We start from the raw sequence: 18,599 nt of genomic DNA, 5'->3' as shown, positions 1-18,599 counted from the left end.
TTTGAAATGAAACTTCCACTGCCTGAACAACTATAATACAGTTGGTTTCCACAATGACATTTTGCCATTTTCTGTCCTTTATCCAATTGAGAGCCTCTTTTACCCTAATAACCTTTGCAAGTTCAGGTTGGACATCACCAACATTGGTGCCATAAATTGCTTTTATTAACCTCCCTGCATGATTACAGGCCACATAACTAAAACCAAATCGTCACTCATCCTAAAAAACGTCTCCATCAACATAACATTAATCTTAATCATATTTTCTACTGGTATAGTCCAATGCTCACTCCCATTGGAAGAAGTTGTAAGTCCTAATGGTTCAGCCTTCAATTTCTGAGCATTTTTCCATTGATTAAGAACTATTCTAGTTGTCGAGACCACTTTTGCTGCTGAACAAATTGTTTTCTTCCACAATAAAGCATTTCGTGCTTTCCATAATGACCAACCAACATATCATGGATGCTTCCTCCAATATGTCAATATCTACTCCACTAAAGAGTGGCTGCACCCAAGTTGAGAAATCCAACTCTTGAACATCTCCAACATCCACACCAGACCTATTCCAGCAAGCCTGCGCAAACGAACATGAGACCATAACATGCTAGATCGTTTCTGGATTATTCCGTCATACCAGACATAACACCTTTACAGGAACCCGCTTCTGCTGAAGTTGAATCCTAGTCGACAAGCACTATGTACCGGCTCTCCAAATGAAGTTCTTCACTTTTGGAGGAATTTTGAGATTCCACATCTTCCTCCAAAAACAAGATTTGTTTTCTACTGTCTATTCCGTTTTTAGTTCTTGTAGGTAGTTATACGCACTCTTCATAGTATAAAAACCCGTTTTCTCCTTTTTCCAGGACCAATGATCATTAACTGCAGTAGAGCTTAGCTGGATACTTAAAATAAGGTCCCTATCCTTCTCAAGGAAAAGGTCATTCACCACATCCATATCCTAAACCCGCCCATCAACCTCCATTATGCTTCTAACCTTCCTTCCTTCAAGAGATAGATGATATGAAACCACATAAGGATTGTGTTCATCAGGTAACCAAGGCTCATGTAGAATATTTACTTCCACACTAGTCCCAATACTTCTTCTCGCCCTTGTTTTGACCAAATTTTGAGCTTCCCACACACTATGCCTAATGAAACTTGGGTTTGTTCCCAACTCTGCATCTAAGAAGAAACCCTTGGGGTAGTAATGATCTTTAAACACCTTAGCAACCAAAGAATCTTCTCTAAGCAGTAATTGCCATCCCTGTTTTCCAAGGAGGGAAACGTCAAAGTCTCTAAGATTGCGAAAGCCCATACCTTTACTAGACTTATGCCGATACATCATCTGCCATCCCATCCAGCTTATCCCACACCATTGACCAGAGGTCGACTTCCACCAATACTTAGTCATCAACATTTCCATGTCCTTACACATTTCCAACGGTAACAAGAATACACTAATTCCAAAGTTCGGGAGCGCTTGCACCATAGTCTTTAATAAAAATTTATTCCCTGCTTTAGACAGGAACCTTTCTTCCCAACTAAGCACTATTTTCTGAAAAAGCTCCTTCAGATATCCCATAATGGATTGCTTATTTCGACCCATTGTGCTTGGCAGCTACATGTACAAGCTTATGTCACGTGCTTCATTAATACCCATCAAACCACACACCTAACTTCAAATACTTTGAGTTGTGTTAGACCTAAAAAATATTGAAAACTTTGCAAGGTTAATCTTCTGACTCGATGCTTACTCAAAAATCCTTAAGAGGGCTAACACATTAGTAGCTTTGAAGTAAAGATAACTATCATCTGCAAATAGCATATGCATGAGGTACCACTGGAGCTCCTCTTGACACTCTACATCCTCTCAACTTGCCATTCATTTCATACTTTCGAATAAGAGAGGAGAAGCCTTTTGCACAAATAATAAAAAGATAATGTGAGAGTGGGTCCCCTTGTCTAATTCCCCTTGTCGGAGAAATATGACCCATCTCTTTTCCTCCATGCACCACCCTATACTTTACTGAAGAGACACAACACATAACCAAATAAATCCACCTACTGACAAACCCTATTCTACTCAACACCGCTTATAGGTACATACATTTTATACGATCATAGGTCTTGCTCATGTCCAACTTCAAAGCCATATACCCTTATTTCCCTTTCCTCTTCCTCTTCAGATAATATAAAACTTCTAAAGAAACCATGTGAGAGTCAACTTGTATAAATGCAATCTGAGTGTCAGAAACAGCATGTCAGAGAACCGCTTTCATTAAATTAGCAACAACCGTAGAAATCATTTTATATAGTACATTACATACAAAAATAGGCCTTAAATCCCCCGTATTCACCAAATGTTTCTTTTTAGGAATCAACACAACATTCATATCATTTAATCATTCAAGAAGATAATATACAATGAAGAAGTTACAAACCTGATCAACAACATCTTTCCCAACAATTCCCCAACACTATTAATAGAACCTGGGAGTCATATCATCTGGGCCCGGTGACTTATCAGGATTCATTTAGATGAGATCATCTATTACCTTTTGCTCAGTTACCACCTTAAGTAACTCCATATTCTCCTCGTGCGTTATAGTAGGTTGAATACCTTCAATGACCTCCCCTCAATTCGTTGCTGAATCTGAAATCAGATCCTCAAAATAATCAGTCATAACCTCTACTAGTCCATTATCCCTATCTACCCATTGTCCATCCCTCCCTTGCAAGCTCAAAATCTGATTATTATGTCTTCTAGTAGTAGATGAAGCATGATAAAGCTTGCTATTCTAATCACCTGCTTGCAACCATAGTTGTTTGGACCTCTGCCTCCAAAACACTTCTCGTTAAGTTATCACTTCATACAATTTCTTCTGCCCTTCCATATACCTCTGAATTCCTTCCTCATCCCTCAACATCTTGAGCATCTAACCTCCTATTTACAATGACTAATCACTTCTTTAAAATTCCCTATGTACTCGGCACCCCATGCCGCAAGTTCTTCCCTACAGTACCTAACTTTACTTTGAACATCCAAAGATTCACACACCTTCCGACTATCTCTGACAACCTAAAAACACATTGGTGCTCTAAGCCGAGCGTTCTCAAATCTAATTTATCTATATAGAATGGTGGAAATGCTTAAAATTGGGGTCCAATAGTATTGGACAGTGATTAAAAGAGGAAAGTTATAAATTATACAACTTAGCAGATAAAAAATAATCTAACCAACTTTGTGAAGCTAATGCTTTGTCAATTTTCCCAAGTACCTCGTCCCTTTTCCCAAGTAAATTGGTATCTTGTAAGCTCCAAGTCCAAAAGCTCACAATTCGAAAGCACCTCTTGAAATCCTTGTAACAACCAATTGGGATATGGATTTCCTCCCATTTTATCTACTTGACTCACCAAATTATTGAGGTCTCCAATAATACACCTAGGTAGTTGAGAAGAATTAGCAAGACTTCTAATCAAGTTCCAAGTATTTCTTCTTAGTGCTCTATTCGGCTCCCCATATAAACCTGTTAGACGCCATTCTACCATACCAACCGCCTGAATCCTCACATTTATATGGTTTTTCGAGTAGGTTATCACACTAAATTTCCCTTGAACACGCCACAGTAGTGAGATACCACCATTCCTCCCCTGGGAGTCGACCAAGAACATACCATCAAACCCCATAATCTGTCAAACCCTTTCCAACCCTTCCTTTTTGCTTAAAGTTTCACAAAGAAAAATAAAATTGGGTCTCTTTTGGATAACTAGATCCTGTAGGAATTGAACATCTCATGGGTTCCCAAGCGCACGACAATTCCAGCTTAGTATACTCATAAGTACTGGTGGGCTTGAACAATAGGACTCGCCTCCAAACCATTTTTTGATAGCCTAACACTTTCATGCCATTTTTTGATAGCCTAACACTTTTGTGGCCCATTAACACATTCTTCCTTTCCGTAGGCCCAAAAGCCATTTCCTCATAAGTTCTTCTCTTATTTGGGTCAGTAGCAACTAAGGCCCCACTCTAAGTTTGAATTTCCTTTCCCACTTTTTCCCCTCCCATTGACGTTCCTTTTCTCACGATCTTCTCCATTAAACTACCCACGATTCTCGACTCCTTACTTCATTACCAGCCCAACCTTCACGCTTTCCTCCATGTTTACAGGGACGCGATTAGTTGTCATATTTGTAATAAACTCATCCCCACTCATACTACCCTCAACACCACCACTTCTACTGCTACAGCCATTGGAAAATTGACCAAGCTCTCCCCTTCTTGATCATAACTGCTTGTATCCTATCACATGTTGTTGTCACTTCGATTGAACTCTCATCCAAACACCATATGGTTTCACAACTTGGTTAATTGGAGTATCAAAAATTCTTTCACAAAATCGCTCTGAATGTCCGATCAAATCACAAATGAAACAAAAAGTAGAGACACTCTCATATTTGAAAGTTGTCAAAAAACATTCACCACCATTTTTTCAGAATTTCATCATAAAGTTATTATATTAGTTAAGAACAAATGTCATCAGTTTATCATGTCAGTTTTATCCATACTTAGGTTAAATTTTTCATGTTGATTGAAGATCAACATAATAGGTGTAAAAAAAACGCAAACAAGAGTTTTGTTTTATTCTTATTATGTTGGTTTCTAATTACGAACTAAGTAGGTTATCATTCGATAATAAAGCAAAAAATGTAAAAGTTATTTTCACATTATTAGTGAACTCAACTTGGAAATTTTTGTATCTTTTTCACCTAGGTTGCCACATTTGATCGACGTAGGACAAAGTCTGAGCTGTAAATATATATTCATTATGCAATAATCACTTTAGGCAGCTTACTATATATATATATATATATATATTTATATAATGTATCTCTAAGGACCATTGTATGGTATGGTATTGATGAAAACATCATGAATTTTCAATTGGGCTAATTTACATTTATTTTCCCGACAAAATAAAAAAAAAATTACATTTATTAAATGGAGGCATTTTAATAATAATTAAAATGAGATCCGACATGGATGTAAGTGTGTCATCTCAAAAAATGAAAATGCAGATATTTATTAGTATTTTTTTAACATTAGTTACTGCCCGCATTTAAATTGCAGTGTCCCAAAAACATCATAAAATTGTGTTCTTAATTCTTATTAAATTGTACCCTTTACTTGTATCTTAAGCACCCATAAGTATTCTCTCATGCCTGAAAAAAAATTTAATATAAATGTATGGAAAGTTGTTACACTTTGATTTCTTAATTTATGGGTTGGCTATTTTGAATTTGTTTATAATGTTTTATTGATATTTTTTTACTATAATAATGTTATTAGAAAATTAGTTAAGGTAAACACTCATATGGTATGTATTTTATCGAAATACAGACTTGGTACCTTATGTTTTCAATAATGTTCATTTGGTACTTTGTAATTTAAAATCGTACATTGTACTCAAATTTGATCAATATGACCAAACTATTCTCAATTATATGAGTTTTAAATTCAAATTTAATTACTTAATTACATATAATTGAAGATGGTTCGGTCATGTTGATGATAAACTTTTATTGATCAAATTTGAGTCCAAGATATCAAATATGTACAATTTTAAATTGAAAAATTTATACATAGCACTGTAAATTTTTAAAAAAAAATGAAAAATACTGAATTTTACAAAAAAATAAAAAATACGGATAATAATTTTGTAACTGTATGTTACAATTTTCTATTTAGTCTATAAATATTGTTTACAAAATTGTAACATATTGTTACAAATTTGTTACGATTTTGTAATCTTTAGTTACAAGTTTGTAAACTTTGGTTACAAAAAAATTATATTGTTGCAAATTTGTAAACTTTGCTTACAAAAAAAAAAAAAAAAAACTCTGTATTTACAATTTTGCCTCTCCGTAATTTTGTAATTTTTTTCCAGAATTCATATTTTTAGTATTTTTTTTAAAGCTTAAGTATTTTTGTGAAATTCTCATTTAAATTACAAGTTACTTGATAAACATTATTAAAAACATAGATCACTAAGTCTGTACTTCGATAAAACGCATAATACTAAATGATTATTTACCCATTAGTTAACTATAATATAATGGATCGAATTCATAATAAAAGTAAAAGTTGTAAAGAGTAGTTGGAATTTTATGATTTATGTACTATTAAAACAAATGAGAGAATACAATTAACTCTCTCAAACCTTTCGTTATTTATTTAATTATCTATTTTTAGACATTAAAACCCTGCCTTAAATTTCCCGTAATTAATCTCTCCTCCTTTTCCTTTTTTTTTTCTCTTGTTTCGGGCCTTAACAGGATCGATAAATAAATATAAGTTAATGCATGCAAGGACATAAAAAGCAAACCAACCCTTTCTCTTCAAATTCTTACAATAATTCAGTTCTGAAAATAATTTAACAACTGCTAGTTTTTTGCAATATCTTAAAAATACTTATTTATAAGAGTTTCTAACATAAATGCTTCTTATAATTTTCATTATTTGGCAATTAATTATAGTAGTGATATGTGTTGGGTCAGTACATTTCACATAAAATTTCTTTATTGAAAGCATATTATCTTGTCATGCATAAAATGAAAAATTTTGTACTAAGACCATCTCTAATGCAAGATGTAAATATTGAAAAAAAATCACATGTCTCCAATTTTCTGTCCCCTTCATGTCCCACAAATTATTTTAAGACACCATATTTATGTATAGTTGGGAAAAAAAAAGTTGTAAATAATTTAAATATATATTAAATAAATAAATGAGGTGTCTTTAAATAATTGGTGGGACATGGAGGAGACAGGAAATTTGGGGACCAGTGATTTTTTTTCGTAAATATTATGCTAAATTTAGCACAAAAATGAGTTAATGCTATATTAGGAACAAGATGCAAATTAACACAAAAAATTCAATAATTCTTTTAATATTCATTGAGAACATACAAAAATTAATTTTTTTTATTATCCAAATTATGTTCTCCAAAAAATTTTGCAGTAAAATAAATAAATAAAAAATGATATATGGTAAGTCATTAATTATCAACTACTCAATTATAATAATTAGTGACAATATAATAAATAAAAAAATAGCATTTATTGATATGCTAAATTTAGCTCATGTTATTTTCTGTCAAATTTGGCACACTTTTTATAACACTGTTATAAAAATATAACATTTCAACAGCTTTTTGGCAATCTATTATAAATCTCTAAACAAACGTAAATTAGTACATGTATATTTAACATAAAAAAAACAATATTCATATTAACATAAAACGAAATCATTTATTATATATAAAGACCCTTTTTTTTTTACAAAATGACCCTCTCATTGATAAAAATTATTAAATACATTAGTCAAAATACACGTCATGATATAATCTATCAGATTAACTCAGTCGTAAATGCAAATTTAACTAGTCTATAATCAATATGGAAAACATGCACTAAAATTGTACCTGGAATAAGAGATAAATAAATTCTATTTTTTTTAATAAAATCAGAACATTATCCAAAGTCTCCATCCCTAACACACAATGATTTATGTATATACTAATATACATACGAAAATGAATGACAGTGACACAATTTTATTTGTATATGGTCTCATGGTAGGGACAAAATTGTACTTAATTATACATTGGTGATATTTATTATATGTATATATATATACGGTTAGGGAGTATATGTATATGTATATGCATGTGGAAGATGGAGTATAGTAATTGTTTGTATTTTATTGGAGAAAACGACGTCGTATCGTACGTGCCCTTCCGACCATCTCACAGTCAAACTACCGAGCCGTTCGGCGACCGCAACGCGGTCGTCACCACAGCCCCATGCACTGCTCCAATTTACAAGGCTCTTTTATTATATATATAACTAACTATATATTACGTACTTTAATTTAGATTATACATAAACATATACATAAATATTATATAAATTAATACTTTGCTTTTTCCTCACGCATTTTATATCATCATCCATCATCCCCCGTAATGTCACATTTTTTTTAAATAATTATTATTTTTTCCATGACAATACCTACCTTACGCAATATGCACACATGCACCCAAAATAAAAATATATTGTAAAACAATATTATATTATATGTTATGAGGTAAATAAATTGTACACGAAATATATATATAATAAAATATTAAAAGTGAGAAAAAAGATAAGATAACATAACATAATTAAATTAGACATTAAATAGTTATAAGGTATCATCTTTTGCAATCACAAGCAAACATACCCCACTCTAGCTATATCTACAGTTATATATATTAAAACCCACTTGCATTGCTTGTCCTACCCTAGCCTCTCTCTTTATGATATTTTGGACGCAGCCAGCCACGATATTTTAGTTTTCATAATTATTATTCTAATTAATTTAACTCTTCATGATTTGAGGTAATATCTCTTCTGTATAAAAAATGTGTAGATAAGAAAAATTCTTAATTTTAATGATTTTTATTTTTATTTTTTGCTAACTTTAATTAGATTTTTTTATATTTAATCGTAGATTGTAAATATGACTTAAACTTAAATAAATAAATAATTAAAAAAATTCAAATAGGATATTTTAAGATATTTTACAATGATAATTATTTAAAAAATAATTAATCATACATTTTATTTTTTTAACTTAAATAAAATTTAATTAAACTTAAACTTAATATTATATTAAACATATAATATAGAATCTTTTGTTGTCACTGCCAAATTTAAAAACTATAACAAATATAAACTTAAACAAAAATTAATTAATTAAAATATATAGGATATTTTAAAGATATTTTATGATAATTTAAATAATTAAATAATATTTATTTAAAAATAATAAAGACATACGTATCATTTTTTTTATCTTATAAATTTGTGTTATAGTTTGTTTTTTATCAAGTGATTGTAATTCTTTTTCTTCATCAAATTCAATAAAAAACATTGCGAGATACATTAGAAATTAAAAATAGTTGATGTATACATACTACTATCTACACTATGACTTTTTCTATTCTTATTTTATTTTTATTATTAATTTCTTTTTAAATATTATTATATTTTAAACATATGTCATGTAGCCATGTAAATATATATCTATATCAACATTTTGTTTAGATGTCATATATGTAGAAATTGTTGATATAAATATCTATTTTTAAGTTAGTTTTAAAGGTATATTCTGTTAAATATTTATAATATTCTGTTAAAATTAACAAAACAAACCGTTAAAACCAAGAATTTCCCTTATCTACATATTTTTTATACAGAAGATCATATATACCTCGGTGGTTCAAAATTTATCCAATCCAAATATAATTTGAATTATGATTCAATCCAATTCAATCTTTATATGTGTTGATCGGATATACACTTTATTTCAATAAGAAAAATAACAGCCCAATCCAATTTAATCCACATTTATTTTTATATATTTATTAATTTTAGAAAAAAAGCAACATTTGAAATGAAAATATAATGCTTTGTTATTTATGGCTTATGAGTTATTTATAAGTTTTGGAGCTTGTTAATATTGTTATTGTTTATAGCTTATGACTTATTATGAAATTTAGGTTTGTTTAATCAAATTTAAAATGGATATTTTATTTTAATATTTGATTGATTTATTAATAAAAGTATGAAGTTTATTGATAAATTATTAATATTATTAAATAATATAACATATAAAAAAAAAAACTGTTGAAAATAATCAATTTAATCAGCATTTAATTAGATTAGATTGATTTACAAGTATATAGTACGATTGAATTGGACCCAAATATAAAAGCTAGCTTAGTCTGGATTAGATTATTAGTCATAACAAAAAAAAGTATGGCTCAAATTGAGGTGCATATGATCTCAAACTGCACACTTTTATAATTAATCATTGAGTTAAACATAAATAGTTTAACTCTTAACTGAATAATACAACTAATATTTCAAATTTTAACAATACAATATAAGTGTAAACAACATGAGTAAATTAAAGCACAAATTAAAATTTGAAAATTAAAATAAATAAAAATTAATATATTCATTATTAAGATGCGGTGCAATTTGAATCGCAATTTCAAAATCATAAACTGCAATTCAATTTGCACCGCGTAGCTTGCGAAAAGTACAATTCACACCGCATTACAAAGGGTTTAAAATCGTGTGGTGGTGTGCGGTTGGATTGATGTGTGGACGATTTGAATTAGCAATTTTTTTAGCAGCCCTACTCTCTATGTGTCCACACACATGATGTGTTTGTTTTGATGGAAACATGAGTGAGTTAACTTTGCTAACATAACACATGTTTTTAGATATACAATTAAGTCATCAAAAACATAATATGAATGCGGTTTATTAGTTAGAAGAAATTACTCAATGTTTTTTTTTTAATCTTTATTTATAGAGAAGTTAATTAATTAAAGATATTGTTGAATTAAGCTGCCGTAATTTTATTACAAATGATAAAATACATATATGTAGAAATTAACACTTATCTAAACCACATTAAAAACAACCTTGAAAAAATGACCTAAGTCAAAGACAAAAAAAAACCCTACCACATTATAGTAAGTTTTGAACACCGGCACAAATGCGCGGAATAAGACTTTTAGCGTCAATATTTATATTTATATAAAGCAACGAAGTAAGAAAATAGTTCTTTATTTTAAAAAAATTATTTCAAAAGACATCAGATCTAAATATAAAAATTTGTGTAAAAATACTTGGCTCCAGATTTAATGTACATAATTACTAATATATATATATATATGGGCACCATTTTGGTGCATCCAAAGGTGTTAAATAATTTTTTTCAATTTTTTTTTATGATGTGTATATTTGTAGTCATTTAAGACTTCTTACAAATTTTTAATAAATTTCGAATAATTTATAATACTAAAAAAAATATTCAAATAGTTGAATTTTACAAATGTATACAAAAAATTAAACACACGTACAACAATCTTATTTTATGTCACGGTAAAACTAATCGAATTATTTTAAAAAATTAAAAAATATCTTAAATAATTGAAATGTAGATTAACCTAATAAAATTGGTACCGAAATACCCTACCTATATATATTAGAGTGTTTAAGTAAAGTGGGTAATTAAAGTACGTAGGGAAAAGGTCATTTAATGGCTTTGAAAAATAAAAGAGCATTTCTCCTAATACACACAACACATACTCATACACACCTACCTGACCCCGCCCGACATTTGTGCTCGATCTCTCTCTTCTCCATTTTTCTCTCTCTTTTTTTTTTTATATTTATATATAATTATATATATATATATACACACACTTAACCAAACACTAGCTATACTAGTCTATATATATATACTCACATCCATCTCAAACACTTATACTTCTCTCTCTCACTCTCTCTCTTCTCTATATATACTGTACTGCCTTGGGAGAGAGACCTCTAATTTTGTATTCTTTCCTTTTGGCCAAATCCCACCATTTTAACTCATCCAAACTTTTCATCATCAAGCTTCTTATCCATATATATATATATATATATATATACATATACATATATATATATATAGAGAGGAAGAAGAAGAAGAAGGAAAAGATGAATAGTAGCTTTGATCATTCCCAGATGATGAGGCAAGATCAGTACTCATTGAAAAGGAGATGGCAACAACAGTTAATGGTTAATAATGGTGCAACTCCCCCTTCTTCCGGTGGACTTTCCTTCACCGGAATAACTACTACTGCTAACCCTAACCATAACAGTAATAAAATTAATTGCTATCTCCAAGGCAGTACGGGCTTTCCGGCGGCGGGGCAGCTGCTGGGTCATCGCCATGACGATCTGGTCTCGGCGGCGGTGGTGCCGGCTGTGACGGTGGTTCTTGAAGGCCGTTCCATCTGCCACCGCATTAGCCTCCATAAACATTCAAGCTACCAAAGCCTTGCCAAGGCCATCCGCCAAATGTTCGGCGACGGCGGCGGAGGTGGCGGCGGCTGTGGCGGTGAGAATGATGATAAAGATCTTGATCTCTCCAATGCTGTCCCTGGTCATCTAATTGCTTATGAAGATATGGAGAATGATCTTCTTCTTGCCGGTGATCTTAATTGGAAGTAAGTATATATATATATATATACTTCATTAATTATATACATATATATATATACATACACACAGACATTTTCCCCTTATATATATGTATGTACTTTGGGTTATTATAATTATATATATTATTTATTAATCTAAATGGTTTTGATGACAAATAAACTTAATTATAGGTTATTTTATTAGAATCAAAATAAGAGAGATCAAGATCTAATTTGAATTTGAATTTGAATTTGAATTTTCCCTTTTTTTATCTTCAATTAATTTTCCTTTCTTTTATCTTTAATTAATTTTCCTTTTGATGAAGGATATAGCCAAATCAAAAGCTATGTTTCTGATTAAAACCACTTGAAAGTCTTTGCTGTGTATAGGGGAGAACTCCAGTGGAGACTTTCGCTCGTATCGCAATTTTTTTTCAATGACGGTGTACATTATAGTTTTTTTAGGATCTTCATCAATTTTTAAAATTTTTTAAATAATTTACGATACCCAAAAAAATCTTCAAAATAACGTGTTTCACACCCTTATAAAACAAGTTTCAAAGTAACTTATTTCTGATTTTCAACCCTGTAAATTATTTAGAAATTACCAAAAATTTGTAAGGATTCTAAATAACTACGTTATACACCGTTATATAAAAAAAGCTTTAATTGTAATCTAACCATATACTGAAAACATGAAAATATATTGTTATTAAGCCTGTTTTATATTCGTGTGAATCAAATTAATTTGAAATCTTTTTCGGTACCATAAATTATTCAGAATTTCTTAAAGATTAATAGGATACTTACTATAACTACATTGTACACCGTCGTATAAAAAAATTATTATTATTTATTCACACACTTAAAACATAATCCCCCGTGCCGGTGAAGACAAAAGACAAAACACATGCCTTCATTGTAAAATTTTCCAATATCCATTTCCTAAAATATTGTAATATTGTTTGCTCTTTTTTTTTTTTTTTATATATATTCAATCATGATCACTAATCTCAGCTCTTCTCTATATCTATATATATATATATTTCTTGTATGTATATGCAAAGATATATATATATTTCTTGTATGTATATGCAAAGATATGTGAAGTCTCTTGTAATAATTTTGTTTGACCTTTCTATATTGTAGTGTATGTAGATATCTTTCTCTCTCTAGATCTCTCTCTCTATATATATGTGTGTGTATGTATGTATATAATATTAGTGCGTGCATGCGTGTGACAGGGATTTTGTACGCGTAGCAAAGAGAATCCGGATACTGCCAGCAAAGTCAAATTCAACCAAGAGAAGAGAAGAGAAGAGGAGTAGCTCTAGGGATTAATTAATTAATTAATTAAACTCATAATTAATGTTGATTAGTATATTGCTATATTAATTATATTATGTGGATAATTTTGGCAAGGAAAGTCAAGTAATAACTTCTTAACTACATATACCTATTACAAACTTAGTTGTAAACATGAGAAAACTTGACTATGGTTATTGGAAATTATTTGGGAGCTGATTAATTATTATTAATTTCAATATTGGAATATTTGTACTCAAAATTAATTAAGCTACCTAGCTCTCTAGAAAGAGTCCTAATTTAAACCAATTAATTATATATTTGTACTCCTTAATTAATTTCCATACCTCTAATTCATTTTGATATTATATTTATATATATATATATATTGTATTGTTAATTAAATCAATGTGTACAAAATATGCCTTATTGTTCTTAATATATAATTTTTCATTCTTTTTTTTTTTTGAGAAATTAATGTATATTTTTTCTAGTTCAATACTCTTTGTTATTTCTAGAAAACCATGTAATTTAATTATAAGAAAATATAATTTTGGCCTTTATATTTTTCCCAAATACGCGATCGATCTCTGTGTTTTGTTAAATGACAATTCGAACAATCTCTTTTACAAGATGAATCAAAATGGTACCCTAGACTTGATTTTGGTCCAAATATTTTCAATAATCAGATCAATTCTCAAGTCGTCAGCGATGTGATGAGTTTAGAGAAGTAGAGAAAGTGATTGAGGAGTTGAGAATGAGAGATTATATTTGAAATTTTTTTGACCAAAATTGAGATAAGGTACTATTTTGATCTATTTTGTAAAACACGTGATCTGAATTATCATTTAACAAAATACAGGGCCGATCACATATTTAGGAAAAATATAGAACCAAAATAATATTTTTCCTTTAATTATCTGATCTCAAGAATCTCATAACCCTAATATGGATTAATATATATATATATATATTATAATATCAATTGAATAACCAGTTGAGTTATTGTAAAAAACAAAATAAGCATTTTATCATTGAAAAATAACTACTATATTTATCATACTAAAATTTTACAGATAGTATATATAGTTCTGTATATTATACGAAAATTAGTATCAAATAATTAGTGTCTTCCATCGTGTTCCTAAAATTTAATTATGTACACATAATTTTCCTACATGCAGAACTACTAAAATTTATTGTCATTTTCCATTATAGTTAATAAATCATGTCAAACTTAATAACAAATATGACAAAATTATTAAAAGTATAACTACCCTTGGTTTTAATTTAAACCTTTATCAGTTAAATCAATCTTAATAACTCATTATATCGACACCAACACTTTATCCAAAAAAATATATATCTTTTATATATAAAATAATATTTTACAAAAAGACATTTAAAAAAAATACTACTACATGACGCAAATGTGCCTTATTTATTTATTTTCATATTTATAGTCATGTTCAAGATATAATTTATAAGAAATATACTCATTTGGTATCCTATGTTTTTGCAAAGTATCATTTGGTACCCTCTGTTTTCAATAATGCTCATATGGTACCCTATATTTTAAAATCGTACATATTTGGTACCTTAAACTTAGATTTAATAGATAAAATTTTGTCAATTTAATCAAACTGCTGTCAATTATGTAAGTTACAAATTTAAATTTAATTACATAATTACATATAACTGATGGCAGTTTGATCATATTGACAAAATTTTATCTATCAAATCTGAGTTTAGGGTACCAAATATGTATGATTTTAAAATACAGGGTACCATATGAGCATTATTGAAAACAGAGAGTACCAAAATGATATTTTGCAAAAACATAGGGTACCAAATAAGTATATTCCCTAATTTATAACATGTATATATGGTTATTTTTTTTTTTTCTAAAACAAATATTTTTATAGTGTTATTATAGTTTCTTCAACTTCAAAAGAAAAACGGGGTAGTCTCTATATATGAATATTATTGAATTTATATTTAGTTGAAACTAATTATTTTTCATTTTTTCATTGATAATTATATAATATATATTATATACATATGAGTACCTTTCTGTTGACGTTGTTTTTCGTCAACTTGGAAATGAAGAGCAATTAAACAAAAATACCAGTGGAAACAAACAATATAGACACAATTTTTTACGTAGTTCAACAATTAAATCTGCCTAGTCCCCGAGTCTGTATTATTCACTTTTTGGAATTCTCTCAAAGCTTTCTGGAAACAATTATGCAGAGTCTTCCCAATACAAATTTCTCACCCCTTACAACTGAATTGTCCTACTCTATTTATAGAGTGGTTTACTGAATACCTCCCCACAGATTTCGGAGAGTTATAATACAAATAAATTAAATTAATGCAAATAAACGCGTATGGTTATTATGTATGCGTATAAATCCCATTATATTTGAGATTTAATAACAGATTACATCTGATCCTTTAAACATATGGATTTTATAACAATAAACATGTTCACACACGGTTTACGAGCTTGAACACTAGACTCATATGCCATCGAGACTGGTCACCCATCACGAGCTCGATATCTCGATTCGCCTATGTTCTCCACAAATAATGTTGTCGAGATCATCATTTTCGAGCTCACAATCCTCGAGCTCGAACCGTTTTGTTTGATGGTAGAAAATAAATCGGAAGATTTATACAAGTGTTGAACCATTTATCATTGTAGCTTTGAGCTTGACTTATAATATCGGAACACCTCCAAGACCATATAGTTTTCGAGTTCGTCAATTCCGATGTTGTCGCACTTACTGCTCAGCGAGACTATTCTTGATATTTTCATTAAAGCTGATTATAACGAACATGCTTATTCCGAGCTTACACTTTACGAGCCTGACTTTGAGATCAAAATTTTCATTCTCGAATTTTGGGTGTAACACTTCCCATTTTTAGATATGTAAATCACCATGCTTTTTTTTCTTTGGCCATTAATAAAATTTAGAAGCTACAACTAATTGAAATTTATTCGAATTACATCTCCATTAAAAATAAGAATAGAATAATATACATAAAACATGGACAAAAAATTTAAATAGAATTATAATTATAAATTACGTAGTGGAAAGGCAAAGGTTAAAAAATATTTACAAAAACAATATATTTACATGGTCAAATATATAGGAGTGTAGTAGTAGTGTGGTGATGATAGCGCACTTGAATTTTTGACTATTTATTATATATTTTTAAAATTGCATATAGATATTCCATTAAAAAAATTAACTTTTCAAAACGATCTATACTTTGCAATAATTGTACTTTCTAATAACATAGATACTCAATATTTTTTTACATATATAATTTTCTTTGGATTGGTTTTCATGATATGATAGTTTCTTGCATTAATGATATTGTTGAAATTATGTCTAAGTTATTAGTAACGTTTTCATGGTAATATGTATAAAAATGACTTCTCTAATCTTAGAAAATCTCTCAAAGATATGGTATTTGAAATTTATTTTGGATGTAAAACTAGTCCATCCAAGATAGCTACTATATGACTAACTCAATTATATATATTTATAGCTAAACGACACCAATGGTGCCCAACATCACATGATGATGACATATACTGTTATTGGTACAATTCAATATTAGATCTCACATATTTCAATTTAATAAGTAAAATAAGAAACTACTAACTACTTATATAAAGCACCACCTCATATGGTGTTGGACACATTAATGTGTCTAATATCAATGCTCTATTTTATTATGTATATTGACAATTGAGTTAAAGACTTATAAAAAAAATTCAATGGTTATGGTCGAATGACGGGAATTGAACCTGCTTGTTTGCTGGATTCACAACTTTGATCCATTTCGTTACATCCACCTATATATTAAACTAATATTTTTAAAATATTTCAATTTTAGCCAAGAAAAAAAATATATTAAATGAAATCTTTCTTTATTTAAAATCAATATTTATCTATTAAGGTTATATAAATGTTGAGTGGTAGATCTTTATTCAACAAGTGGTAGATCTTTTTTCAACAATTGATTAATTTGGTAATTTTAGAAAAATAATTAATAATTTTTTTGTTGATGTGGCTGAGTTACTAGCTATTCGTTATGGCTTACAGGTGGCGTCTCGCCTGGGTTTTTAGATAGATGAGAGTGACTCTATTGTTGTGGTAACTTGTATCTCAAAGTTTAATGAGATTCAGTTATTAGATGTTGTAGTGTTATTTCGCGCTCTGCGAATGGTGTGGCTCATGCATTGACAACTTCTGTTACTAGCTCTATAAGAAAGTTCGTTTGGATTGAATCTTATCATCGATTTCTTAGTTTTCCTGTAATAGTTGATTTTCATTAATGAAAGTATTCTCCTTCCAAAAAAATTAATACTTATGACAATTTTATATTTAAAATTAACAATAATATAATTTATTTCCAATGTAATCTTTAATTTTTTTTAAAATACAATCTCCATGAAGACGTAATTGTTAAAAACTCTTGAGTTTAAATAAATTAGGTGTATTTTAAAAAAAACTAGATGTAGACTTTAAGGTATACTAGTTAGTATAACTAATTATCTAGCTATAACTATTTCTTTTTAATATACATATGTACAATAATTTTATATCATGCATTTAACACGCATTATTTGAAATGAGTTTTTTTTATGTCAGTAGTTTTTTTAAAGATTAATAATTTTCGTTAGCACTAAAAAAATAAATATACCCTAGCTAGGCTTTAATGAAAAAATAAATAAAAAAAGGAATTTGAATCAATTTTAAAAGATCAAAAACCACTAGTTCTAATTAGCTTTCCCTATATTTTGGACAATGAAACTTTCTCATCTTTATTTCGTTTACAAAATAGAATAAATAATTTATTATAAGCTGCCATTATTGGGAAAAGTACTAATTGTACTGTTTGGTTTTGGACCCCTTAATTAATTAATTCTATTAATAATATATATTTATAAATATGTATATGTATATAGTTATGGACCTTTCTAGGTGATGTTAGTTAAGGCATATACTGAAATTTATATGATAACAATATAAATTTAATAAAAATAATTAATAAATTTTATAAATAAAATTAAGTACATGTGTATTGCATATTGTTTGGATCTAGTATATAGAGCTATTTATGTTAAAAAAAAAAAAAATTTAATAATATTGCCAATATTTTGTTACAACACAGGTCTCTATATAGACA

The 18,599-nt window shown here is 29.0% G+C and overlaps 1 protein-coding gene across 1 annotated transcript; it reads left to right on the top strand.

Annotated features, from left to right (window-relative positions):
- The first annotated feature begins 11,329 nt into the window (after nucleotides 1-11,329).
- LOC133783142 (auxin-responsive protein IAA33) lies at nucleotides 11,330-13,711 on the top strand. The gene is made up of 2 exons (XM_062222683.1): nucleotides 11,330-12,113; nucleotides 13,331-13,711. The coding sequence occupies exons 1-2, from the start codon at nucleotides 11,602-11,604 to the stop codon at nucleotides 13,425-13,427; spliced, it is 609 nt and encodes a 202-aa protein (XP_062078667.1). The 5' UTR covers nucleotides 11,330-11,601; the 3' UTR covers nucleotides 13,428-13,711.
- The last annotated feature ends 4,888 nt before the right edge of the window (nucleotides 13,712-18,599 follow it).

Source organism: Humulus lupulus, chromosome 6, assembly GCF_963169125.1.
Source record: "Humulus lupulus chromosome 6, drHumLupu1.1, whole genome shotgun sequence".
Taxonomy (NCBI): domain Eukaryota; kingdom Viridiplantae; phylum Streptophyta; class Magnoliopsida; order Rosales; family Cannabaceae; genus Humulus; species Humulus lupulus.
This window is presented reverse-complemented; position numbering and strand designations above follow the sequence as displayed.

What these genes read in the sequence shown, in the direction of transcription:
- LOC133783142 (XM_062222683.1), top strand. Translation starts at nt 11,602, where the DNA reads ATGAATAGTAGCTTTGATCATTCCCAGATGATGAGGCAAGATCAGTAC. An exon ending in GCCGGTGATCTTAATTGGAA is followed by an intron (nt 12,114 to 13,330) that starts GTAAGTATATAT and finishes TGCGTGTGACAG; the next exon opens with GGATTTTGTACGCGTAGCAA.